Source organism: Clinocottus analis, unplaced genomic scaffold (genome assembly GCF_023055335.1).
Source record: "Clinocottus analis isolate CAN_PGR_092001 unplaced genomic scaffold, fCliAna1.0.p SCAF_25, whole genome shotgun sequence".
NCBI lineage: Eukaryota > Metazoa > Chordata > Actinopteri > Perciformes > Cottidae > Clinocottus > Clinocottus analis.
Genome location: NW_027175987.1, coordinates 3,059,266 through 3,085,349, shown reverse-complemented (window position 1 = coordinate 3,085,349; position 26,084 = coordinate 3,059,266). Strand labels below are relative to the sequence as shown.

Genomic DNA, 26,084 nt, shown 5'->3' with positions numbered 1-26,084 from the left:
AGCTAGCCTGATCGCTCCGGATGAAGAGAAGGCTCATAGAAAGAGAGAGAGGGGACAGTGTTATGTATATATATATATATATATATATATATATATATATATATATATATATATATATATATATATATATATATATATATATATATAATTAGTGCTAATTTCTTCTGCATTGTTGTTCAGCACTTGTAGCTTCCTTTTGTGACAAGCATTTTTGCAATTTGCTGTCTTTTTTTGTGTGATTTTTTTTTTTAGTTGTTGTCCCAAGCCATTAACTGTGCCCTACCTAGTAATAGTAAATACTTAATAGTTAATAGTAAAGCTTAAATGAATGAAACCAACTTACTGGAAATCAAGTGACGCACTAACTTGCCTCCAGACCCGCTGCTCTGTGATCAGATCATGGGATCTACCGTTGGTGAAGTCAAAACTCACCACAAAGAGAACGAACCTTCATGACGATGAGCGCTTTTCTGTTCTGAGTTAAACGTTTTTTTAATTTTGTTGTATTTTGGCTCTGCCGGTGTGTGCGCTCATTGTATGTGTGTGAGTTTGTACACACTTCTTTTTTGTCTGAGAGTGTGAGTGTGCACTGCTGCCTGGAGACATGAAGGTCACAGCGCTGTCAGTTTGTTCAATATTGACATTGTGTGTGTGTGTGTGTGTTTGTGTGTGTGTGTGTGTGTGTGTGTGTGTCCATGAGTGCCATGCACACATGCATATTTGCGTTTGTGTGACTGATTACATTGTTATTTTGTGTAAACAGAACTGAGATTTTAGTTAGTGTGGCTGTGAGCGTGCGTGTATGTGTGTGTGTACACTGTATGTGTGGTAATGTGTGTGGGACTTTTCCATCAGTGTTTGCGGTTTGTGAATGCATTGTTGCCCAATCCAGACATTTTTATTTACACACCCTGAGTTTGGTTGTTCGAACACATTTTCTCAAATTTGGTTCATGTAATGATTTCGACTATGTGATATCTAACTCTACATGCAATAAACTGTACATTATGTTTATGTTGCACAATAGACTGTAGCATAGATGATAATCCAGTGCAATCCTTGCTTTCGCTCTGTGATATTGAATGAATGTGTGTGTGTTTATATGCTGTTTGTGTGTGTGTGTAGCACCAGCAACAAGTGGTCCAAGCAGTGGAGAGGGCCAAGCAGGTCACCATGGCTGAACTCAACGCCATCATCGGGGTGAGTCACCTCCATTCATCTTGACAAAACAGACACACATCTGGAGTACAAAAACACACAAACGCACATGAACTAAGGACCAATCTGACGAGTGTGAGTCAGCTGATGAAACTCTTTCGTTGCTGGTCTATCTGTCAAAATTATCTTTGTAAACATCCCTCAAGGTGTTTATACATTTACTGTTTTTTCAATGTATTGTGCTAAATGTAGATTCAGGCAGGCAGGTATATTTAGCTGTGGACTGCTGCTGAGCTTTTATAGCATGCCAGGAATTAACACGGCTAATGGACAATTTCAAAGTTGTTGTTGGCCTTTAAAGGATTTATTTTTTTCATGCATCTGTGTTTTAAGTATTCTATATCCCGATAAGAGAGCCAATCTGAAAGACTCTGATGTTAATTAGCATCATTTCTGTATATATTTCTGTTGTGCAAAGCCCGATGAATTGATTGTGGCAGAGGTAAAGTAGATGTGGCGTCCTGTACCGCGACCCAAGTCATATAAACATGTAATTAATCACCCCTCACAATGTAATGGCTGGGGAGCAGACATTGTTAATGCTCCCGGCTGATATATTTGTATAGAGAAAATATATTAACGATTTGGAGTAACACTGGTAAACATGGCAGCGTTTGCTTCGGTCTCTGATGTGGGCGCCCGCTTCTCAAATATGTTTCAGGAGAGAAATAAGTCAGGGATTGTTATCAGATCAGTTAGCTGTAATTGTCAGAGCACTTATCACATTACTGTCTACTTACTGTCCAACAACAGCAGGTGTACACTGCTTTAATTGCCACTCAATATTCAGTGTTATTTATGTTAGATACTCTGTTAACAATAGTCATTTAATATTTAAATGAAGCTTTGACACATATAATACAACAACAAAATACATATCTTTACTGCACTGTTAACATTTGCACACTCAGAACACATCTATTCTTGCATTTGATGTGGATGATCACCTGACCAAGACCTACACATGCTTGTCTGCACATATATGTCTCAACACACATGGGCACGCTCGCACACACCATACACTCACACAGTCAGTGATGCTCCTGAGTGCCCTTGTAGACGGGGGCTTTCCAGGGCTTGTCAGAGCACTGATCACATTACTGCCTACTTAAAGCCTTTTGTTCCTCCCTGCACTACAAACACTGCTGTCTCTGAGGTGTGTATGTGTGTCTTAACACACCAGCTTTACAAAACAACACACATAAAAACATCATAATGCTCCCCTCAGGATAATAGCCTTTCTGTATCTGTAGCTGCTCCTTTGCTCCCTTTCCTCGCTCTGTCCTCCGTCCTCCTCTTTTCCCGTTTTCTTTTTGTCTTTCCTGTTCATTTTCTCTCTGGATTTTCTCATCTCTTCTTTTGTAATCTTGTATCATTCTTATCCTCCTACTATGGCCCTGTCCTAATTCCTCCTCTCTCATTGTTTTTGCAAATGTCTTATCTTTTGCTCTCTCCGCTGCACACTTTCCCTGCCTCTTCCTCTGCTCATTTACCCTCTCTCCTTATCTTCTTCCCTCTGTTCATCTAATTCTCCTTCACTTTTCTCTGCCTCCACCGTGATTTCCCTCTGTTCCTCTTCCTCCACATCATTTACTCTCTGACTCAAACATTTTCTTCCCTCTCTTTTACCCACTCTGTGTTCTCCCTTGGCCTCTTTCTCAATCTTCCTCCTCCTGCCTGTCCTTCATAATAAATCCCATTCATCCTCTCGCTCTTTTCACCGTCTCTCCTTCTTTCTTTCACTCTCCATCTACGCTTCTTTTACTTTCTCTGTGTATCCTGACCATTTAATTTCCTTCTCCACATCTTTTTTTCCCCTCTTTTTGGTCCTTGGTGTCCATCTTTCTCACCTTTTAATCCACTAATCTCTTTAACATCCTATCTTCCTTCATCTTATTTTCTTCTCTCACTATTGAGCTCTCCGGGTGGATTTCATTTCATTCACTGGCTCCTTTTCTCTTATCTCTCTCACCTCCCCTTTTCCAAGCTCAACCCCCACTTCCACTTTACCTTTCCTTCTCTTTTGCTCTTTGCCCTTTCTTTTTTTTTTTTTTTTTTTTTGCATTTTCTTTCCATGTCTTCTTTACCTTGATTTATTTCTAACCACCCACCTCCTTGTATGACACCATCCCTCCCCGCTCCCTTCTTTCCCTGTGGCCACAGCAGCAGCAGCTCCAGCACCTGTCTCACCACGCCCCCGGCATCCCTCTGACGCCGCACCCATCAGGCCTGTCCCTGGGGGCGGGGGGCTCAGGGCTCCTTGCGCTGACCGGAGCCCTTGGGGTCTCGGCCCACCTTGCCTCCAAAGATGACCGCAATCATCTTGATCCTGAACATCTCAGAGGTAAAGAACAGCAGACTTTTAGTTTTTAATTGCGTCTTCAATGCGAGCGTCAAATGTTCTGGCACATGTACACACGCTAGCCCACTAATTAGATAAAATAATCATAATGATAATTCAAAAATTGCAAACTGTCTGAAAACAAACAGGATCATGTTTCTGATCTTGCAAATTATATTCAGTGGCGGTCTGCTTTGCTTTCATCCACTAGAAAGATATCGAGGCATGGTTTGAGCACCCAAAGTTCAGAGAGAGATTACTCTTTTCAATTTTGGAGACAAACCGTGGTAATTACCGCAAGATTTTATTGGGGCAGTTTAAATTGTGTTAATTAAAGCAGACATTTTTTAGACTGACATCACTAGACCAAATAGTTTTAGTTTTTTTGCCAAATCTTGTCCACAGTACGGAAAATGCATCTGTCCTCTTAAGAAAAGCGTTAAGTGCTGCCCTGTTAATGCGGTGCTGTCTACTTTGTTCAACGTTGATGCGCAATTGTGGCTTTTACAGAAAGTACCACAGCTGCTACAGACATCTTGGTTGTTTTGAGAAATGCCTCAACGGCGCACCTCTTCATAGTTATTGTCTCAGACGTGCCCAAAGGGTTGTGATCGACCCTTCAGATCTCATATTGCTAGAAATCTTTCCAAACGGGAGGGGGACCACATGCATCTGCCAGAGCCAGTAAAACATGACGTTGCAGATTTGTCTGGTTCCTTTGTAAGATGTTTTCGCCCTTTTAGCCCTAAAGTACATTATAGTTGCAGTGCAGCAAATCCGTGCACTGGCTGTTGTTATAGGTCAGTGTGCACAAAAGGCTTCATCATTGAAAATCAATTACACTATTGAACATGTTGAGAAGATGTTTAGCCAGTTCAATACAAAGGAGGTAGAGTAACAGACTCTGGGAAGTCATCCAGAATAAAAACCTCAGATATCACACATCAAAGAATAATCTTTTTTTTTCATAAAATGTTTGTATTTCTGCGAGCATTGTGTGTGTGTGTCTCGATGGAGTTCGTTACATACTGGAATTGGGACAAAGCAGCAGTGAGAGAAACTTTGACAACAGCTTCAGAATAAAAAAAAAGATCGTTTTTTGAAAATAAATTTAGACCAAGAAGCAAAGCAATCCTCTACATCGTTTGTGAATGCAGCTTATGTCCAATTTGTATGGAAAGTCTCCTTTTGGACTGAAATACTTTGTTAGATTACTGTCATAATACAGACAGACATATACACAGCACTTGTGTGTGAATGCAAGAAAAACGCTTTCTCCCTATGAACTTTCATTCACCCCATAGAATATCTTATCTTTGCGCTGTTTCCGGCACCAAGCCAGGAGAGACTTTCTCATGAATAAACTGAGAGCTAGAAAGAAGAAGAAAAAAAGGAGGAATGACTAAGAGCAGAAAGGGAGAAAGATAGAGAGATCAATGTGTTCATATTGGCGTGCTAAGCGTCTGCATGAGAGCTTATGCATGTGTGCAGCTGTGTGTGTTTCTGTTCTTGCATATGGGAGGAAGAATGAGTGGAAAGATAGTGAGCATCAAGAGGCAGCACGGGAAAACAACGAGCTTTTTCAGGTTTTTTTTAGAACACAGAGAAAGAGAGAGAGAGGGAAAGACAGAGACAGGAATCAGGCATAACCGCGCATCTGTATCTTTGTTAGAGGAGCAGTCATAGTTCAGCCTAACCTTGGCTGACTGGGGGACTGTTGTTGTTATTACCCGGACTTACTTTCTCTCCTTTCCTCCTTTTTCCCACTCTGCCTTTTTTCCTCCTCTGTTCTCTTTTCTTACCTCTACCTTTCTCCATCCAATCCCAGAAGGAGCACCCAGCAGGGTAAGTAGTGTGTGTGTGTGTGTGTGTGTGTGTGTGTGTGTGTGTGTGTGTGTGTGTGCGTGTGTGTACGTGTGTGCGTGTGTGTACGTGTGCGTGTGCACTGTAAGTGTCGTCTACACCCACATTTTTGTGTGTGTGTGTGTGTGTATATGTGTGTGTGTGTGTGCGCGCGCGTGCGCGTGTGCGTGCACGTGACAGTGATAAACTGAGGGAAATGGAGACGCAGTGTAAAGTGGCCTCTAAAAAAAGGCTGTGTACTGCTGGAGCTCCGCCAGGAGTAGCCCAGCTCAGCACCGGCACAATAGCTGCTCTGCGCTATCAACCTTGAGCTCAAGGTTTTCTACACCACACGAACGTCTGAGCTCACAGCCTTTTGCTGTTATCTGGAAAGGAGCACAAATTGAGTGAATGGATGAACAAGCAACTGTTTGTTTTTTAGCACCACAAATGTTCTGGTAATCTACAAGATTTACAGAACAAGCGAAAGGATTAACACCAAGTTAATGGCGAATGCTGCCCAAAGCACAGCAGTTGGTGTCGGTAGAAACCAGCAACTCTTATTGCAATGTTTACTTGAGTGCGTTATGCATCCAGTGTTTTTAATGCCATTGACAGGAGGCTCCTTAATGTCTGATGTAAAAAATAAAAATACACAATATCACACCACTGAGAGCCATTTGAAAATATGTTTCCCAACAAAACTTTCGCTGTCTATTGTGAGTTAATGGTGTAGAAGTCTACTCATCTACATTATCTTTAAAGAAAAACATTTCCTACTGAAACCAGATTCTGTGCATTAGCCGGTACAATAAACAGATATTTATCTGTAAAATGTTATTTAAAGTCAATCCTGATGTTTACTTACACATCCAAAATGATTCCAGCCACTTCCACTCAGTGAGGCTTACAGATTATTAAGTAAATGTTTTTATCAGTCAACAACTAAACACCAGGTATCATCAGGTTTTAAACAAAAAACTTAATTTAGTAAATGCAACATGGAGTGTTCATCTTACCTCAAAGGTTTTGCTCATATTTTATGTTACTGTAGTTAAAAGTCCTCGTTAATCGCCTGAAGAATTAATGCAGCGCAAATGGGCTGATTGAAATTCAGTGGACGTCTATGGCTGGTCCTTTTGTCTCTGGCTGCAGATTGCTCTGCTTTATGGAAACCGTGTGAACACTCGCTTACTGTACTGGCTGCAATGGACAGCTGGCCTTCATCAGTGTAACTGTTGATAACACAGAGAGAGAGAGAGAGAGAGAGAGAGAGAGAGAGAGAGAGAGAGAGAGAGAGAGAGAGAGAGAGAGAGAAACTAAAGAGGAAGAAAAAAAAGCAGGGAAAATAGGTAGGTAAAGGTTGTAAAAATAAATAAATAAATCAAAATACCAGCAAGTCTTTGTTCTGTTTTTTATTGAGGAATGAAAATGATTTAAGAGCGCTTCTGACTTCTGGCCCTCCCCTCCCTCACTCTCTATCCGCAATGAAGCCCTTAGCATAATTTAATTGCAAAACACAATACTGATTGTTAAGCACCAGGAAAATATTACTCATATGACTTGAGGTTTGTGCTGAACTTCGCCAAGCATTTCGACGTTTGGAAAGGAATGGGTGGAGGGAGGGGGAAAGAGGGGGGGGGGGGGTCACGAGAGAGATGCATATCAATTGGCATTAGTCAGAGGGCCCTGCACCAGTACAACATGTTGGAATTTTAAATGGAGGGGAAAAAGGGACAGCGAGAGGAAGTCAGGGGAAGAGAGAAGAAGAAAGAAGAGAGGGAAGTTTGTTGAGCCGCACTGAGGCCCATTGTGTGGTTTCTCCTCTCCTCTTGTCCGGCGCTCCTTCCTGCCGGCCCCCATGGGCTCCTTCCTGTGTGACTCATTGGTGTGTTAAACCCTCACAGGGGGACAGAGAATGACAAGTGGCCCTCATTGAACCTCTGGCCCTTGCCCCAACGCAAAAACAACACAATGCTTTGATCGACTTTTTTCAGTCCCGAGCACCAGGCCAGGCTGTATTGTAAATATGCCTTCACAGCTTTATTGCCCAATAATGAGAGTCATATTTTACATGAGGACGGGTGTGTCGAGGGGAGAGCACTAATTAGCTTTATACGCTGTCTCATGTGGTTCTATGGCTGCGTCTTAACCTGTGCTTACGTCTGCTGTAATTTTGTGTGTGCCTGCGTGTGCGTGTGTGTGTGAGTGTGAGTGTGTGTGTGTGAGTGTGTGATGTCTGCTTTTATGGGGCTTTCTCGAGTCCCTTCTCGATTTGAGCTTACATCCACAGAGTGATTGTGCGTGCATCTTTCTTCACATCATGACCAGCACATTGATGGATGCGGGTGCGCTTTATGTGTTTGTACGATGCCTCCTTTTTAACGATGTGCTTTTACTTTCCTGTGTGTATCTCAATTTCTGCGCCCGTGGTAGTACATTCTCATGTGTTTGTCCTTGTCTTTCTTCAGAGTAAGTCGGTGTCATCAACAGACAGTCAGCCCACTGAGGAGCGCCAGGGCCCGTCAGGAGGCTACTCCTCCTCGCAGGGAGGAGCAGAGGCAAAGAGGAGGCGCTGTGATGACAAAGAGCCTCTGCCGCCGCACTCCTATGTATGAATTTGTTTGTGTCCTTGTTCTTATGAAATTCCATTAATTGAGCTTGAGATGACTATCAAGGGGAAACTGAGTAGTTGCAGCAGCGCACGAAGAATACAAAATTGAAATTAAATTAGAAACATTTAAATAAACATATAAGCATGCAGCGAATACATGTTAATAAATTATATAAGAGGGCTACAGTGTGTATGTATGCATAATTATTAGAACATATTTCAAAGAAAGAAAGCCACATATTCAGACCAAAGTCGTCACAAAGTGTGTGTGTATATGTGTGTGTGTGTGTGTGTGTCAGACATCGCCTATGGCCTCTGATAGGCCACACAGGGGTCTGCGGGCACCACAGCCAATTAGAGTGGTGTTTGGTTTGGATGGGCCCAGTGGGGAGGAGCAGGGAGCCACAGGCGATGTAATGCCAGAAGAGAGACGGCCAAGGCAGATAGCTGTAATGAATTAGATGGATGTGTTTGCAGTCTGGAGGATTGATTGACACTGAGAGTCTGTCTGTGCAAAATGGCCTCCAGCTAAATCAGTTTGGCATCAACAACAACAGTCCAACTCTTCCCGTTAGTTCAGAGCGAGAAGAAGCACAGATAGTTTCCCCTTTCTAAATGTTTTTCCTCTCTTTCTGTCTGTCGAGCCATATTACAGCTCTCATTTCTCTACCTTTGCCTTTTTTTTTGTTGCTCTTTTCTGTTCATCGCCTCTCAATGTTTCTACTTTTTCTTCCCACTCTGCCTTCATCCTGTTTTCTTTTCACTTATAGTCCGTCTTATTTTGACTTTCCTCCTTTTTTCTCCTTTTACTTTTTTTTTCCTCTTTCCATCCATCCCTCTCTCACTCTCTTTCTGTGTTTTAGTTCTAGACATAGCCCTGTCTTGGTTCAGTAAAATTAGGTACTGATGTCACTCCACTGATGTCAATATGAATATAAGGCCATGATCACATCAAAGTGCTGTTGCCATGGTGACTAAGTGCCACCGTTCTCACCCCAGAAAGAGGGAGAGATATAGTAGAGAGAGATGGTTTGACGAAAAGAGAAAAATGTAGGAAATGGGGAAAGAGCAACCTTGTGAGGTGTGTGTGTTGTGTGCGTGTGCGTGTGTTGTGTGCGTGCATGTGAGATTGAAATAGTTTTATATGATGGAGATGTTTGGTGAGAATATACTGTCTATGGTGTAGTATCTGTGTTAAATGTTGCATGGAAGGCAGAAAATAGAAGGAAACAATGAGCAGCCAGTGATATTGATATATCGATCTGTGTGTGTAGTTGTGTGTTTTTTGTTCATTGCCATCTTTATTGTTAAAGTTTTTAATGCACACTTACAGTTGACTACATGGCTGTGTTTCAGACTGAGCCGTAATAAATATATCTTATCTTCAAGGCTGTGGAAAGATACTTTACTTTTCTTGTGTGTTCCTTTCTCCTCAGGACAGTGATGGAGACAAGAGTGAAGACAATCTGGTAGTGGACGTCTCCAATGAAGTAAGTTGCCCATCTGTATTTAAATTGGTTTTGACATCCTCATACTTAATCAAGTGGGTGTAACCTATATTTTATATTCAATTTCTCTGCTCTCATCAGTCCAGTTGTATTATTATTATTTGTCGTATTTAGTGACGAGGGGGGTGTTAGAAACTTAGATACAAATTAATTTTAACGTTGCGTAAATACTTGCCTTATTTTCTAAAACAAAAAAGTGAGCCTTTATCGCTCTCACACTGTGTTGCGGCCCACGCATGCTAATGCACAAGTCCAATGTTGGGGGCATTGCTCATGGGAACTACAGATGTTCTCGGCACTGCTTTGAACCAACCTCCGTCCTCTGCATCACCCTGGCTCTCTAGATGTCGATAGTTCAATTTAACACACACAGAAGTCATGCAGAAAGACCTTTGGCCATCACAAAGTAGTTAATAGTTTCTTCTGACCTCCTTGGAAATGTTCCACCTTCACTACCAATGGTTTTTCACAATTTTCCATCTTCACTATGGAAAATATTTAACTCCACAGAAGTCTAACTTCACTCTCTCTCCCACACACTTCTTTACAGCGATATGTTTCTGCAAAAGCTTTACATCCCCTTTGCACAAAAGAAAATATCTTTGATTTTTCTACAAAGCCACAAGTTACAAGCAGCCTTTATCCGACAGAAGCCTTCTGACACTGTGTGGCAGTCCATACATGAATAAAACATGAATCCAACATTGGGAGGACCAGTGTCGCTCGCAGGAATAACTATAGATGTCCTTGGCTCACCAGCGTAACCCTGTCTGTTTGTCTGGTTGTCGGTAGTTTAATTTAAAACACCAATCCGGGTGTGTGCATGGAAGTGAGGTCAGTGTTGACTACATTTTATTTAGATTTTACGCAGCAAATTCATTGTTGACGACACTGACAATGACACCAACACCAAAAGCATTGCTTTTTCTGTAAATAACATCATTGTGTGAATCCATCTGTGCTTTTATGAATAACAGAATAAAGAAAATTGCATTCACTTTCAAGTAGACCAGATTGCCCCATCAGACCAAAAAAAAAAATAATTTCAACCTGTTAACAACGTACTTTAACCAGTTACCCAAAAGTACAGGCATTTCTTTATGTATTTATTACTTAGTTTCATGTCCGTGTACTCTGTACTTCTGTAATGTGTGAAGCCAGCAGGCTCAATGTCGTTTCACTTGGAGCAGGAGAGCTGCTTCTCGCAGGAGAGCTGCTGTTGCCATCTTCAACCTGGGAGCGGTTTAAAACGTAGATATAGTTGTCTGCTTTTCACGCGCCATATTTCTGTTTGTAAAACACTGCTTTACACACTGAACGACCGTTTGTACGTCAACTTGCATTCCTTGCGTGCCGCCAATTTGAAAGGAAAATTAAAAACTACAAGTATTGCAAGTAGTAATGATTTAAATTCATTTTCTACCTGATTATTTACTTTATAGTTTCATTTAGGTTTCAGGCACAGATTACAATTTTAGTCCATACACTCCAACATTGTTTACATTGTTTGTAATCAAAGACAAAGAAAAGAAGAACATTATGTGAGAAGCTGGGATTTAGATGAGCCTCATTTTCTGATATTAACAATTTGAGTAATAATTTTAGCTCTACACACAAACTAAGCAAACATTGTATTTTGTGCTTGTTTTTAATACCAATCACATAGTAACCTGTGTGTGTGTGTGTGTGTGTGTGTGTGTGTGTGTGTGTGTGTGTGTGTGTGTGTGTGTGTGTGTGTGTGTGTGTGTGTGTGTGTGTGTGAAACGACTTAGCAGGTATCTAGCTAGTTCAGCTTTCTGCTGCAGTTGCCCTGTAAATAGAAAGAGCTCCAATGTAAGCTAATTATCAGCCACCACTGTTTGTGTTCTCTCATTGTGAGTCTGTGTCTCGTTTCTCATACACGCACACACACACACACACACACACACACACACACACACACACACACACACACACACACACATTCACAAATACTAGCTATCTCTTCTTCTACTTCTATCTACTTCTGTTTATTTATGTTCTCTTTCCAACCTGTTCAAGCCTCTGTTCTCTGTTTCTTTTCTTTTTTTACTTCTTCTTTCCCACTCCCCCCTTTTCCCTCTCCCTTCTCTCATTAGATAACTGCAGTCTGGTTCATTTAATATATGCAAAGCCGTTTATGCCCCTGGAATATTTTAGTTCTTTAAATACTTCACGCAGTGTACAAAAATATGTTTTATCTAAGCCCTCGGTATTTTGATATTGCACACAAAAGCAGAACTGGTCTCTTGTGTGATTTGGAAACTGGTACAAAAGCATAAAGAAAAAAAATTGACAAATGTGTGTAATGTGGGTGTGTACATGTACGTGTTGTTTTTAAGAGAATGTCCATGTGTGTATTTTAACATACGTCCAAGTCTGTGCGTGTGTGTGTGTGTGTGCATTTCTTTTTAGAAATGAGTGTCTACATGCCGTGTGTGTGTGTGCGCGCGCGTGTGGTTGTTTGAGTAGATGGGAAGTGTGTGTGCATGTGTGTGTGCACGTGTGAGTGAGATGGGAGGTGTGTTCATGTGTGTATGAGCACTAAAATGTCTTGTGCTGATCACTGTGACCCAGTGAAAAGTGCTGACTCCAGCACTCTTTTCTGAGGGAGAACTGGCTCAACAGTGGCTGCACTGATGAAAGCAGCTGTAGCAGCAACATTAGCTTCAGGTCCATACACGACTGGACCAGCGACGGTGACAATTTCTTGTGATTCATGTAATGTTCCCTGAGCTCTGATGTACAAATCACAGTACAGACAGTGACACTACACATTGTCTTGTAGCCATAAAAGAAGGATCTGCCGCATTTTACTTTCAGTGAGCACATTTTTAAACTCTGTAACTGTTGTGACATAAAATACCGTAGTTCTGCTTTTACAAATGCTGTCCCACAGAAGAGATGTGTTCACCAAAATAGTCTAAAAAAGATCAATAATGAGTGGGTGTTCAGACTGAAAGCGTTCTGCATGATAAGACACAAGCGCCTGCTGTGTGGGGGCATGTTGCTTTAGGTACGGAGGAGACAATGAAATACAATCCAGGAATTCCAGTTAGAGTAATAGAGCTGTAACTTTGAAACTTTATCAGTCCCCAAAAACACTGCACAGTGATTTATGACATTCCCAAGAGGGATTTTACAGCGGAAAATGACAGTTTTATCATGGTGACAATAATTTATTATTGCCTCTTTGCATCAATTGAGATGTGGCTGCATTCACATAAAAAAAAAGTATATTTACGGTTGCACGCATTCTATTGGCCAACATCGCCTCGCTGGATGACATCACATGGCGTTGTGGCAACTTTCAAGCAGGGCAAATGTCTGAACGGCACTAGATACTAGTGCAGCAAGGCCCTTGTGGCGAAACGCTGTGAGATGGACGTGAGGGCAAGACCGGAATGGAACAAAAGAATCGTTGAAACACTGTTCGTCAGTCAACACAAAAATTAAGATAATCTTTCCATTTTCTGTTTGTCATTCAGGAGCCGAACTCTCCTGTGGGCAGCCCTCCTCACTCACCTCACGGGAACGGGCTGGACCGGGCTCCCACCCTAAGGAAAGAGCTCCCGGGCTCCTCGAGCACAGGAGAGGCCCCCTCGACCCCAAACCCTCGCAGCCCCACTCCAGGGAAGTCCAAGGACCCTGCACAGGTGAGGCCGATAGATTCGTAGGGAGTTGCTGCACTCTGCTTACTGGGAGGTGTCTGCAGGTTCTGCATATATATTACTGGCACTTTCAACATGTTCCCTTTATAGGAATACTATGTGAGGAAAATGACCATATATGGTTATTTGTACAATAAAGGGCTACTTAGACTTAGATTACTGATACTGACCTCGATCACTTTTCACTTTGCACCCTAAGGTTGTCCATTCATGGTGCATGTTATCCTTTCATTTGTAGTGTTGATGGTTTGTGTAATAAAGGAAGGATTCAGTGTGAAGGCAGCACACTGTCGGTCCCATGGCAGATCTGCGATGTGTTGTCGTTGTTATATTTCTTGTTTGACTTCTCTACAGATGGATAAGTCCCAGTCTCCGTTGTCCAAGTCTGGGACCCCATCCCCGTCCCACCGCGAGGCCCTTACTCCTGGAGCCCCGGGAGCCCCTGGTCCCAGCACCTCCTGCCTTCGCCTGGTCAGCAAAGCAGCATCCAGTGCAGACCCCCTTGGTGAGACTCTCCTGACTGCCTAGCATAGTTTATACTCGCCATGAAGTAGAGGAGCCGGCGCGAGGTGCCGCGCGCCAGAAGATGACGTAATCATGGCAGGCGATCACGTGACCGTCACAAATAGTTCAGCTTAACCTCGTATGTGTGTATGTACTGTTTATATGTGTGCTTTTTTATTTTGATTAGAAAGTAAACCAAATACCTGACATGAGTTTTCCACCCAGTCTTCCTCTTACCTTCTTCATAAATCCTTTTGTTCCTCGGTTTTTGTTTGTTTATGTCATGTCATAACTGTTTGTAATAAACTTTTTCATTCAATGATAGTTTCATGTTTTTGTGCCAAAACCTCTCTGCCTATATGACTGATGTTTTCAATATTCAAAACACTGAGCACTTTGCGCTCTCGAGCAAGGACCTTAACTGCTGTTTCCTTCTCAGCGGCCAGCAGTGAGGACCATTGTTGTACCTGATATCTCAACAAATACAGTTTAATGAAAGAAAAAGGTTCCCATTCTCAGCCCCTCTGTGACTGTGTTTGTACTTGTGCACCATGTATTGTTTCCCCTCTTTATTTCCCTTCAACCCCTCCTTCCTCTTTCCCTCCCTCCCCAGCTCTCCGCAGTCCCATGTCTGTGCCCCCCGGTTCATACCCGGCTCATTTTGGCGTGGTGTCCCACGCAGGACTGAATGGGGAGCTGGCCAGCCCAGGAGGTTTCGGTGGAGCTCTAACTCTCTCTCCACAAATCAGCGCAGCAGCCAATGCCTACTCCCGAAGCCCCATGGTGAGTAAAAGCCAAATTGTTCATCTCTGTCAGGGTTTGATTTATAGTTCAGCATCCACTCCCTCTGACTGTCGTAACGCTAGATGGATGAGCTCTGTCGCGTTAAAGATATCGTGTTTACGTTCTCTAATTCACAATCATGGAGAAGAGAAGTTTTGCAATTAAAATGTATCTGATTTGTTTATCTGATCACAAAATGCTAACCTTTGTAGCACACATGCTCCATGTCGTCTTTATTATTAGTACACACGTCCAGCCTCACAAACATGAACACAAAGTAGCTCAAGCACTCTGTAGGAGCCATTAACTAGTTCACAGAATGAATCTATTATGAGGTAATGTTAACAAGGTGTGTGATGGTTTACATGTTGGTATTTGGAGAGTTGAGTCACATTTATAGTTGATATAAGCAGCTGTTCACCTGCGTGTGGGAGAGAAGATGAGTGGCTCGCCAATATAAATGTGTATTTCGAATAATACATTCATCCTATGCAGTAATACTATTTATTCAACTTGTTTTTTAACCTTTTGGTAGCAAAGTAAAGCAAACCCTTAGCCTCTGAGCAACTTTTGTTTGTTTTCTCAAAGTTCACACACACACACACACACACACACACACACACATACACACACCTGTATCCTGTTGTCCATGTAGCTTCAACATCAAACTACATTTTTGTTGATGCGCAAGCCAGCAGTGGAGCGGCAGTTAACGTGAAGGCTGTTAACCGTTTGTCCGCTCTTTTGTCTCCACAAGGTGGCATATGACTCTCGGTCTCACCTGAGGGCGCCAGGGCTGTCCTCTTCTTTGCCTGGTTCCTCTGGCGGCAAGCCGTGAGTATTCACACTGTAGATATTCAACTAATGGCTTGAAAATTGGGTGCTATTTACATTTGGGAGACACACTTAATGCCTTTTAATACCTGTGTGTGCATGTCTAGCGTGGGTACTTCACCTAGTATATTATATATTGGCAGTTAAACAGTTAATCTTCTTTGCTTTTGATTATACAAAATAAATGTGAAAGATGAGCAGGATAATCATATACAGCTAAATAAATAGTCTGACACAGACAATGTTCTTACCTAAATCAAAACTTCTTCAATGATAATCCAGAAATATAAGGATTGGATAAGAATCCAGATGAGTTCCTCCTGGCTCGTCATTGTGCGCTTGTTCAGTGATGCACATTGATTCTGTTGAACAAAGATAGATGCTGTGGGATTTCAAGTGTCCAGATCACCTTCTCCAACACACTTCCATGAGCTGCATTTGGCTGTGCTGAATTATGTTGTCATTGTCATTTGTTGCAGAGCAGCAATTCCTTCTTGTGGTGTTAATTTCAAGTCGTAAAAACGCCGTGGCTTCCAACTGGTGCAGTATTGATCAGCCATTAGCACTGCCACACCGACTCTGCCCTGTAATACAATCGACCATTATGCAATTCCGCCTCCAGCTCCAGTGCGCCGGAATTTGGACACAAATTACTGGAGTTTCAAGGCCATTATGGTGGCGTCAGACCTCACAACTTGCTGACTTGTGTGTGGCTGTTTGTGCATAGTGTTACCTGTCCCTCCTCTGCTTTGACTTGCTCATTGATCGATTCCATCTTGTCTGCTTTTAGCCCATTTCTCCAGTCTCTCACTATGTTTTGCAGAGCCCTATTGTCCAAACTGTGTTCATTTAAGCTGCTCTTCAAATCTGAAGTATTGATTTATTTGTGTTCCCGTCTCTGCAGCGCCTACTCCTTCCATGTGAGCGCAGACGGCCAGATGCAGCCGGTGCCCTTTCCCCCTGACGCCCTGCTGGGCCCGGGAATCCCTCGCCACGCCCGTCAGATTCACACCCTGAACCACGGAGAGGTGGTGTGCGCCGTCACCATCAGCACCTCGACGCGCCACGTCTACACCGGAGGCAAGGGCTGCGTCAAGGTGTGGGACATCAGCCAGCCTGGAAGCAAGAGCCCCATGGCCCAGCTGGACTGTCTGGTGAGACATGAGGGAGGAAGTCAAACAAACGCACACACAACCCCCCCCACACACACACACACACACACACACATACACACCGCTGATAAAAATAGAAATGGGTACACCAACAAACTTTCCCATTTCAGGCCATGCCACCAAACGTGTGTATGTACTGACCTGATTAGTTTTCATTGGATATTTTATTTTAATATCATCAAAATGAATGTCCACATGCATTTTTTTCATGCCCCCAATCATGCAAGATTGCCGCTGAGCTCCAGACTCTGGAGAACAAAGTATATTCTTAAATTGTATAAGCCAGATCAGCTCATCAGGTTATGAAACCATGTGTTCACCAATTACAGAGGTAAACAATTTTATCTCAATATTTTTGATATCATTGTAACTTCTAAAGTTAGATGAAGCAGCAAGCTGTGATTATTTTTCCCCCGCTATGTGTTAATGTTGACAGTAGTTTGCTCAAGATTTTAGCATCCTTATCGTTAGCGTGCTCGTAAGGTAAGTATAAATTATTTTCTGCTTAGCGTTACGTTACCTATCTTTAGAAGTTAGAGTTATATCCAAATATTAAGGTTGTTTTGCTTACATTGGTGTTATTGGTGGAGGTCGTTCGGCATGAAGGTAAGTAAGTAAGTAAAGTGTATTTATATTGAACTTATCAAAGACAAAGGTCACAAAGTGCTGCACAGGAGTTGAGAAAACCAAAAACTAAACATAATTAAACCAAAGTGACCATAACAGAAGCCAAAGCATTACAACAGGGAAGAAAGCATGATACAATCCACATTAAAGGATGATTAAAATATTGAATATGCTCCTTCAGGCTACTTTACTTATTGTAGCCTAAAGATAAAATAATACACATTTTTTTGTTAATGGAAAAAAGCAGGTGAAACAGACATGATTTCCACCTTCACAACATGAAAACACGCAATTTTCCATCATGGGTCCCAGCACTGGAGGTGTCTGAGTCTGGAGCTCAGCAGCAGGACGCTATTGAATCATCTTACCATCTGTCTCATTAAGCCTCAGACACTTTTTTATTTTTTTTTACCCAGGATACCGATCCGGTATAACAGTTTTTTTGTCGTATCTCATCAGAACAGGGACAACTACATCCGATCTTGTAAAATCCTCCCTGACGGACGGACCTTGATCGTCGGCGGGGAGGCCAGCACGCTGTCAATCTGGGATCTGGCCACGCCCACTCCTCGCATCAAGGCGGAGCTGACGTCGTCCGCTCCCGCCTGCTACGCTCTGGCCATCTCCCCTGACAACAAGGTCTGCTTCTCCTGCTGCAGCGACGGAAACATTGTCGTCTGGGACCTTCACAACCAGACGCTGGTCAGGTAAGAGGAGCGGGGGAGGAGAGAGGAGAGGACAGTGGAAGGAGAAAGAGAACATAAAAAACTGGTGCTTTACCTCCACAAATAGATTGCTGTCAGGAGAGAGCACAGAGGGGGGAGAGAGAGGAAGGTGAGGGAGCGAAAGACTGGAGGATGTGGAAACATTTCAGCAACTTTTTTAAGGACACTAGAGGAAAGGAGAGAAAAGGAGATAAAATATGGAAGAAGAAAGGGGGAGGGAGGAAAAATCATTGCAGTCTGGGGCTTCCTCAACTAACCCTATGGTCAGGTAGGAGAAGGGGGAGGAAGTAGCCAAAGGGGATATGGGTAGGATGAAACAGTCAGATTCTGGCAAGGTAGAAGAGGGAATAATTGAGTGAGATGGACTGGTAAGGAGAAAGGGAGACAGGAGGGAACGGAGAGCTACGGGGAGGAAAGATTTAAAATATATTTGATCTGACACCTCAAGGAGAAAAGAAGCAAAGACGCACACAGTATGTCTTTAAAGTGTGTGTAAATGCACGTCTTTGTGTTCATCTGGAAGCTCTTGTGTGTCTCCTCCCTGCAGGCAGTTCCAGGGTCACACAGACGGAGCGAGCTGCATCGACATCTCCAACGACGGCACCAAACTGTGGACGGGAGGGCTGGACAACACGGTGCGCTGCTGGGACCTCCGGGAGGGACGGCAGCTCCAGCAGCACGACTTCACCTCGCAGGTACACACACACACACGCACGCACGCACACACACACTGCAACAAGACTAACAGGTCCAACAGTTAGGTACACACTTGTATCTCAGGGTCATATGCACATAAACACACAAAGATGGACAAATATAACTTGCAGACAAACACACACAGAGTAAACGCACACTCAAACAGCACACTAAAAGAAGCAGCAAACTTGCATAACAGATACACACATAAAATAATATAAAAAACAGCAGCTATTTTATTTTACAGTACAGCGCGTTACAGGGTCACCGCAACACATCACACCGCACCTACTCTTCACAAGTTTACCTGCACACATATTCATCCAAACACAAACACACACTGTGACCTCATCTTACAGGTATTTACACCAATACACACCTGCAAAAACACATGGACAAACATTATTTCACCTCACAGGCGCCCTTACACACAGATGCACACACACACGCGCACACACACACGCACACAAAGTCTCTCTCATTCACTCCTCACTGCCACAACAGAGCTATCGAGTTGACCACCGTTGTCAGATGAGTTTCGATCCACCGTGTAATGACTTTCCATCTGCCATTTACTCTCTCTCTTTCTCTCTCTGTCTGGCGCTATTCTCTCTTTCTTTCCCAATGTATTAATTCAATTTACATTTACCTCTCTCTCTGTCCTTCCGCTCTTTCCTTTTTTTAAATTCTCACTCCTCTTTCTCTTTTCCTTGATATCCCCTCACTCCTTCCTCATTCCTTCATCTGTCCTCCCAACTTCCCTCCATTGTTCCCATTCTCGCGTCAACCTTATCTTCTTTCCTCCCTCATCCCCCATTTCCTCTCATCTTCTCCCCATTCCCCATTTTTGCTTTCCTCTCTGCACCCATGCCTCCTTTCTCCTGTCCGCCTCCCACCTCCTCCTATCTCCATTTCATTTTCTACTCTCTTCCCTCCCCGTCTCCAGATCTTCTCTCTGGGCTACTGTCCGACAGGCGAGTGGCTGGCTGTGGGAATGGAGAGCAGCAACGTGGAAGTCCTGCATGTCTCCAAACCTGACAAGTACCAGCTGCACCTCCACGAGAGCTGTGTTCTCTCCCTTAAGTTCGCCTCCTGTGGTACGCACACACACATACACATGCACACACACACAATAACTTTATCAATGTTTCTAAAATATTCACAGCCCCAAACTGATGGTATGCAGCATATGCACAGTATATTGCACCACCTTGTTTTCTTTGTTTAACCAGTAGTTCTCTGTGGTCTGTGTTATTTCAGGCAAGTGGTTTGTGAGCACAGGAAAAGACAATCTATTGAATGCATGGAGGACACCATATGGCGCGAGTATTTTCCAGGTGAGAAACGCGCTCAATTGCTCAGTGTATATACTTTATTTGTATATAGAAATACATATATGAGTGTATTTGGGTGAGTCAATGTGGATAGTAAGCCATTGCTGCTTCCTTTCCGCACACACTGAGCCCTGAAGGCAAAAGAGAGAAAAAGATGAGGAGCTTTAGAGGGATAAAAAGTATGATAAACATTATTTTTTTCAATTCCAGGTTTGTTGATCCTTGGTGACTTGTGAATGTTTATCAGAGAGTGCAGGCTGCCAAACACAAACACACACACACACACACACACACACACACACACACACATACACTCACACACAAAACAGAACAAATGTAATAACTCCATTGTGTTCCAAAAGAACACGTTCTTTTTTTCTTTTTTTTTTTTGGGAGAAAATGGGAAAACATGAATATGTAGAGATGCAATATTTCTGGGTGGGCAAGTTCATCTGAGTGTGAATGAAACTAGCATTTGAAGATGAAGGTACATTTAAGATGCATATTTTGTGTGAGTGTGCGTGCGTGTGTGTGTGGCTGTCATATTTCTGTAAGCTACAGTGGGCAGCAAGGTTGGCGGCTCCTGTCTGTCCCGGTGGACTGAAGGAGAATGCTGGCTATCTGCTTTGTTATCCAAATGCCAAACGTTTCTGCTGCCAAGCAGCTCCCTCCTGTCACTGTGTTACACCGCGCTGCTCTCTCTGTCCTCTTCCTCCTTTCTAGTTTATCAATGTCCTTTCCAGTTTCTGTCTCCTTGCTTCTCTTTAACCCCCACGCCCCTCTCATTTTTCCTCTCGCGTCACTGTTTATTGTTGTCCTTTCTCTCCCGAGTCTGTCCCTCTGCCCTCATTGTTTTCTCTCTCCTTGTCCTTTGCTTTATCTTTGTCTTCTCTTCAATATTTTAATCTTTTCTTCCAACGCTACCTTCACTTCTCTCCTACCCGGCGGCTGGTTCGTCACATTTGTTGTACATTTTTTCTCTCCCCTTTCGGTTTTGTTATTTTTTATAATAAATAACGTTTATAGGCATCTACATGAATGTCACATCAGCAGTAATGCTTAATTACATATTACTGAACACATTCTGATCTTTTTATGGAAATAAATCACATTAACAGACCTGGGCAAGAACAAAACAAAAAAAGGGTATTTCCATTGTTGAATTGTTGATTTGTGTTCATACAATTCACTAAACTTAATCAAAATGGGCTTCAATGTCTAACATGAACCCTTAAATATCTAAGTTTTCCTCTTTGTTTGTTTGTTTTATTTTTCATTCCCACTGCATCTCTGACTCACACACTGTCAAACTCATCTTTTGGCTTGTCACTGCGTCCCTCCCTCCCTCGCCTGCTATCTTGGTATAGTATGAGGGATCCTGTGTGAAATGGCCTCTCACTGGTGGCTCGATGATTGACAGCCCTGCTGTGCCTGAAGCGAGGAGGAAGGGGAGGAGGAGGAGGAGGAGGAAGGGGAGGAGGAGGAGGAGGAGGAGGAGGAGGAGACAACATGATGAGAGAGGGGCAAAAGGGGAGGAGGAGGGTCTGGGAAGGAAGCAAGAAAGGAAGGAAGATAAATGATGATGTAGCAGGGGGGAGGGGTCTACAGGGAGCTTTAGATCAGCTAAAGCCAGGTGCCCAGGTCTCTTTTTCCAAGTGGTGGGGGAAAAAAAAAAGGATTGTGCATTTTGCCAGTTCATACAGAGCATCAGACTCGTGCTGCTGGTGATGCTTAAACGTGCAGTTAATGAGGCTGCATCTCTCCAGAGAACGAGAGCACTGAACACATTGAAGCAGACAAATGAGTCAGCATCCTGGAGCTGTGGAGTCGTCTGTTTGGAAATAATTGCCAACTGTTTTGAAATGCAAATATGTCTTATATGATGGAGTATTAGCTGATGAGTCATATCTTTTCTAACATCTCTCTCTTTGTTTCCCTCCATCTGTCCCCATCCATCTTTCATCACATCTCTCTCTCTCCTGGTTTTTTTTTTTTGGTCCGTCTCTCGCCTGCTCTCAGTCCAAGGAGTCCTCGTCTGTGCTGAGCTGTGACGTCTCCCCGGACGACAAGTACATAGTGACGGGCTCCGGGGACAAGAAGGCCACGGTGTACGAGGTGGTGTACTGAGGGCCGGGACAAGATGGGAAGAGACAGGACGGAGATTTTTGGGTGGGCGGGGTGGGGGGAGGGCAACCAGTTGCCACACCAACCGCTCCTGATCCTCATAACATCCGCAACAGCAGCACCTCCGTCTCCGTCCTCCTGACCCTCACCCCTAATACATCACCCCCCTCTCCCCCTTATTCTTGTGATATAAGCTATTGCGGGAGCTCCCAAATGCCTCCTCCTTCCTCCTCCCTTCCACTTTTAGCCCAAGGATGAGGCATGATAGCAGAGAGAGAGGCAGAAAGGGAAACAGCAAGATAAGAAGGACAAAGGAAAAGGGCGGCGGAGCATAAAGATAAAGTCGGGAGGGAAAGACAAGGAGGAGGAGAGAAAGTGAGAGTGCGGAAGGAAGAGAAATGAAAGGGTGGAAGAGGGGGAGGAGGAGGGAGGCAGGGTAATTAGGGCTGTTTCCTGATTAAGAGCTCAGTGGAAGGGAGGCCCCCAGAGGAGGTGCGGAGCGGCACTGTGGGAGCGCCAGCCAGGAGCACTGATACCACACAATCGATTCATTAGCCAGACAGTGGAAGCCTTAATGAGGCTGACGCTGCAGCTCGCTCTCCCCAGCGAGAGGTGTCAGGAGCTGGGGAACGATGACGCTTCGAGATGGAGGGGGGTCGCCTCAGATATCCACACACTGACATGTACCACAGACCTGTTCACACACAAAGGCGCACGTCATCTGGCAAGAATACACACACTCGGATACAACCCCTTGATGTAATCGTAGGAAGAGAGAAACACACACACACACAACACACACAACACAGAGAGCGCCCAATTAAAGATTCATCGAAGCGCTCCCCGTCTCACTGCCTAATATCTGTTTTATTTTGGTCTGACAAAGGCAGCGTCTAATGAGCAGCGGAGTCAATGGGATTCTCCCAGGGCCCAGAGACACGAACACAGAACATCAGCCGAGCCGTTCCCTCTAATTCCTCCGGATTGTTCTCCTGACACCGGGCGCTGCACTCACTCTCATTAAAAGGCACTGTCAGCTAGATGAAGTAGCAGCACGCCAACTTCACTGCAAGGCAGACAAGAGGGCAAATTAACACCACCGATTATGCTATCATCAGCAGCCAACTAAGCAGCGACTAATCCAAATCCTTTCCAATGTTATGCAACTAGTTGCTGTTTTCATTTACGAAGCAGATGAGAACTACAGGTTCATCAACATCATTGTCGCCATCTCCGCCTGCCTGCTGATGCGCTCGTGTTCAAAGCGCTCCGGCTGAATCTGGTTCGGTGATCTATTGATTGCTTTTAATTGAGGTGCTAAACACCCTAAAAAAAAAAAAGTAAAGTTCGACATTTTGGAGGATACGTTTATGGATTCAAATGAGAAGCTTGATATCTCTCTGTCCGTAGGTTAGATAACAAGCGGCATGCTAACCTAGCTTAGCGTGAAGACTGAAAACAGGGGGAAACAGCGGAGGTAACAAAACCTACCTAGAGCGCACTAATTAACATATTATATCTGGAGTTTAAAAACAACAGTTTGCTGTTTCATACGTGGGAGCTGTTTCCTGGTGTGGCGCAGTAGCTTCCTTAAGCTAACCGCTCCCAGCCAAGAAATAGCCACGTATGCTAAAGCTAAGCTAGTATTTACAGTGCAGACATGAGCGGTATCTAGCTTCTTATTGTAGACTCAGCAAAAAATGGAATAAACGTATTTCCTAAAATGGCGAAAGCGTACCTCTAAACTGGATTCTTGCTCTCCTTCTTGTATCATAATCCAAACTGGCAGGCGAACTGTGTGTCAGATTTCTCTGCTTCTGCGTCACCATTGTGTAGACTAAACAGGCACATTTCAAGCTTTTCTTTTATTACCCATTTATTTCAGTATTTTCTATGAATAGTGATTGCTCGTCTTACGTAATGAAATGTTTATGTCTTGGGGTTGCCTGTGACTGCGTTTCGGGTTCAGGGGAGCGAACGGAGACGGACGCGCTCCCACGCGGTGACCGATACAATCCAATTGAACGCAGGTGGGAAATGTATTTTTTTTGTTCTTTGAGTTTTTTTTGTATTGTATTTTCATCCTTGGTGGTTGTGGTGACAGGCAAAGGACGTACAACATCATCCGTCCCATGTAAAGAAAAAAATAAGACTCCGTTCTGTCTTTCGTTTGCGTTTTCTTCCTTTTTTTTTTTTTTTTTTTTCTTTTTTACAAAAGTGGTAGTAAATGTAGTGTAGTCTGTTTTGAGTCCTTATCGTGCAACCAAACTACGTTTCTGTTGCGTCTGGTCCGTGTCCAGCAGGCGACGGCTGCAACGTCACGAGACAGATTTAGCCATCGGAGAGGTCCCACTTTTTACTGCATGCTTGTTGCACTAAAGCTCCACTTCCGCTGAAAGAACGCGACAAATGGGATTTTACTCCGTGGGGTACAGTTTCACAGAGGGATACATTTTACATTACAGTATGCAATTCAATCCAATCGTTTAAACTTGGAGCGAGATGTGTCAGTGTTTCTCACTGCAGCACCAATGCAGGAGAGCAGAATGATGAGGGGCTTCTGCAATGGCTGCTGTGCCCAGCGAGGAGACCCTCTGTACAGTTTAATGCCTTTGCCTGCCTCTCTACCTTCCTGTCCATCAGCGACAGGCGGACGAAACGATATTCTCATTCACGAGCTTGTATATTACTCCGAACGATGCTGTATAATGGCTATGCAGTTGGTGGTATAGCGTGAATATTTGGGACATTGTATTTGATACTCTTCATTAACTGTCAGTAATGTCTCTTCCCCCTGCCTGTGCTTTCTCTGTTCCAACAGTATAAACACTTTTATTTTTCCTTTTACCAGCCCACATTTCGTTTCTCTTTTTAAAAGCCAAGGAACTTTCTTTTTTAACTGCACTGTGTAATTTTCCCTCCTGATGCGTTTCCCATGTGCTGTACAAGAAATACTATGTGTGAAAAATAAACCAGTTCATCCTTTCAGGCGTCTGCGGTTTCCATCTTTCCCTAAGATTTAAATGCAGTGTGAGGGGGGGGGAAGCTAAATAACCGATACTCGACAACCAATTTTTTCCATTGATAATTCTTTGTGAACACCTCTTGTTCTTCACTAAACAAACTTTCTCCGCAGTCTTTTAAGTTAACTGCTGTCTGACTTTCACCGGTTTACGCCACCATTTTGACAAGTGTGACAAACTGTCTTAGCGCAGCAGCAAAAAGGCAAATTACTAGTTCATTGTTTTGCAACACTGACAAAAGCAAAGCAAAATAGAATTCAGCACGTGAGCAACAGGATTCGGATTCCTCGAGCGTAACCAGTGTGAAGAGTTCTCGTCTCTTTAGACGCTGGCGCTCATTTACATATATTTACATATGTGTAGAATTTTAAGAAGATGCCGGGCTTGTATCTGCAAAGGCTGTATTGTTTAATTGGCAATGGAGATTCTGATTATTATAGTATCATATTTTGAAACCTGCTCCAATGCAACTGAATCTCAACGAGACGTTGCTGCCAAGGTTGCAGGATGTATAGAACACTTTGCGTTCACACTGATTTACTTCATCTGATCTGGTGGGTAGTTTCACAAATTGTGTTTTGTGATATTTATATAAAACGATTATATAATGTCGATCAAAAGCAAAACTATATTTTTCCATTGAGAAAAGCCTGTAGTGTCATTCTTCCTGGTGAAAATAAAACTCTCCAGCTGCGACGTAACTGATGCTATTACAGCATCTACGCTAACCTCTTACGGAGCCGCCATTGTTGTTTCAATGGCGCCGGTCGCTTCAAGTGTCTCCTCGGCAGACGCTGACAGGTCTGAGCGACTCGACGCATTACTTCAAACTTGATGAGTGTCGTCTGATTCTCACTTCAGCTCGTGATATGGCGAGGCCCCAGCTGCTGTGCAAGTTATTATAAATGTGCTCGTTCAACATGAACCTCGAGTGGAAAGTGATCGCGATGAGGTTGAAGTCAGAGGTCAACGTCTACATGGCATCGTGGTCGGGGCGTCCAAGTGTAAGTAATAACTATCTGGCATGTATAATTGCAAAAGTGGTGATTT

The 26,084-nt window shown here is 43.4% G+C and overlaps 1 protein-coding gene across 7 annotated transcripts in view; it reads left to right on the top strand.

Moving 5' to 3' along the window:
• tle2b (TLE family member 2, transcriptional corepressor b) overlaps positions 1-24,997 on the top strand; it is a 77,261-nt gene extending 52,264 nt beyond the window's left edge. For 6 of the 7 annotated variants that reach the window (XM_068591623.1, XM_068591619.1, XM_068591622.1 and 3 more), the window contains 15 exons: positions 1,126-1,200; positions 3,382-3,562; positions 5,388-5,404; positions 7,873-8,013; positions 9,452-9,505; positions 13,030-13,197; positions 13,567-13,717; positions 14,330-14,499; positions 15,257-15,333; positions 16,238-16,487; positions 17,592-17,839; positions 18,405-18,552; positions 19,500-19,650; positions 19,814-19,890; positions 21,907-24,997. In XM_068591623.1, coding sequence (XP_068447724.1) covers positions 1,126-1,200; positions 3,382-3,562; positions 5,388-5,404; positions 7,873-8,013; positions 9,452-9,505; positions 13,030-13,197; positions 13,567-13,717; positions 14,330-14,499; positions 15,257-15,333; positions 16,238-16,487; positions 17,592-17,839; positions 18,405-18,552; positions 19,500-19,650; positions 19,814-19,890; positions 21,907-22,014 — 2,016 coding nt within the window. In that variant the 3' untranslated portion in view covers positions 22,015-24,997. The remainder of the gene's footprint in view (positions 1-1,125; positions 1,201-3,381; positions 3,563-5,387; positions 5,405-7,872; positions 8,014-9,451; positions 9,506-13,029; positions 13,198-13,566; positions 13,718-14,329; positions 14,500-15,256; positions 15,334-16,237; positions 16,488-17,591; positions 17,840-18,404; positions 18,553-19,499; positions 19,651-19,813; positions 19,891-21,906) is intronic. The other variant, XM_068591624.1, reaches the window with a different exon arrangement.
• Positions 24,998-26,084: the final 1,087 nt, after the last annotated feature.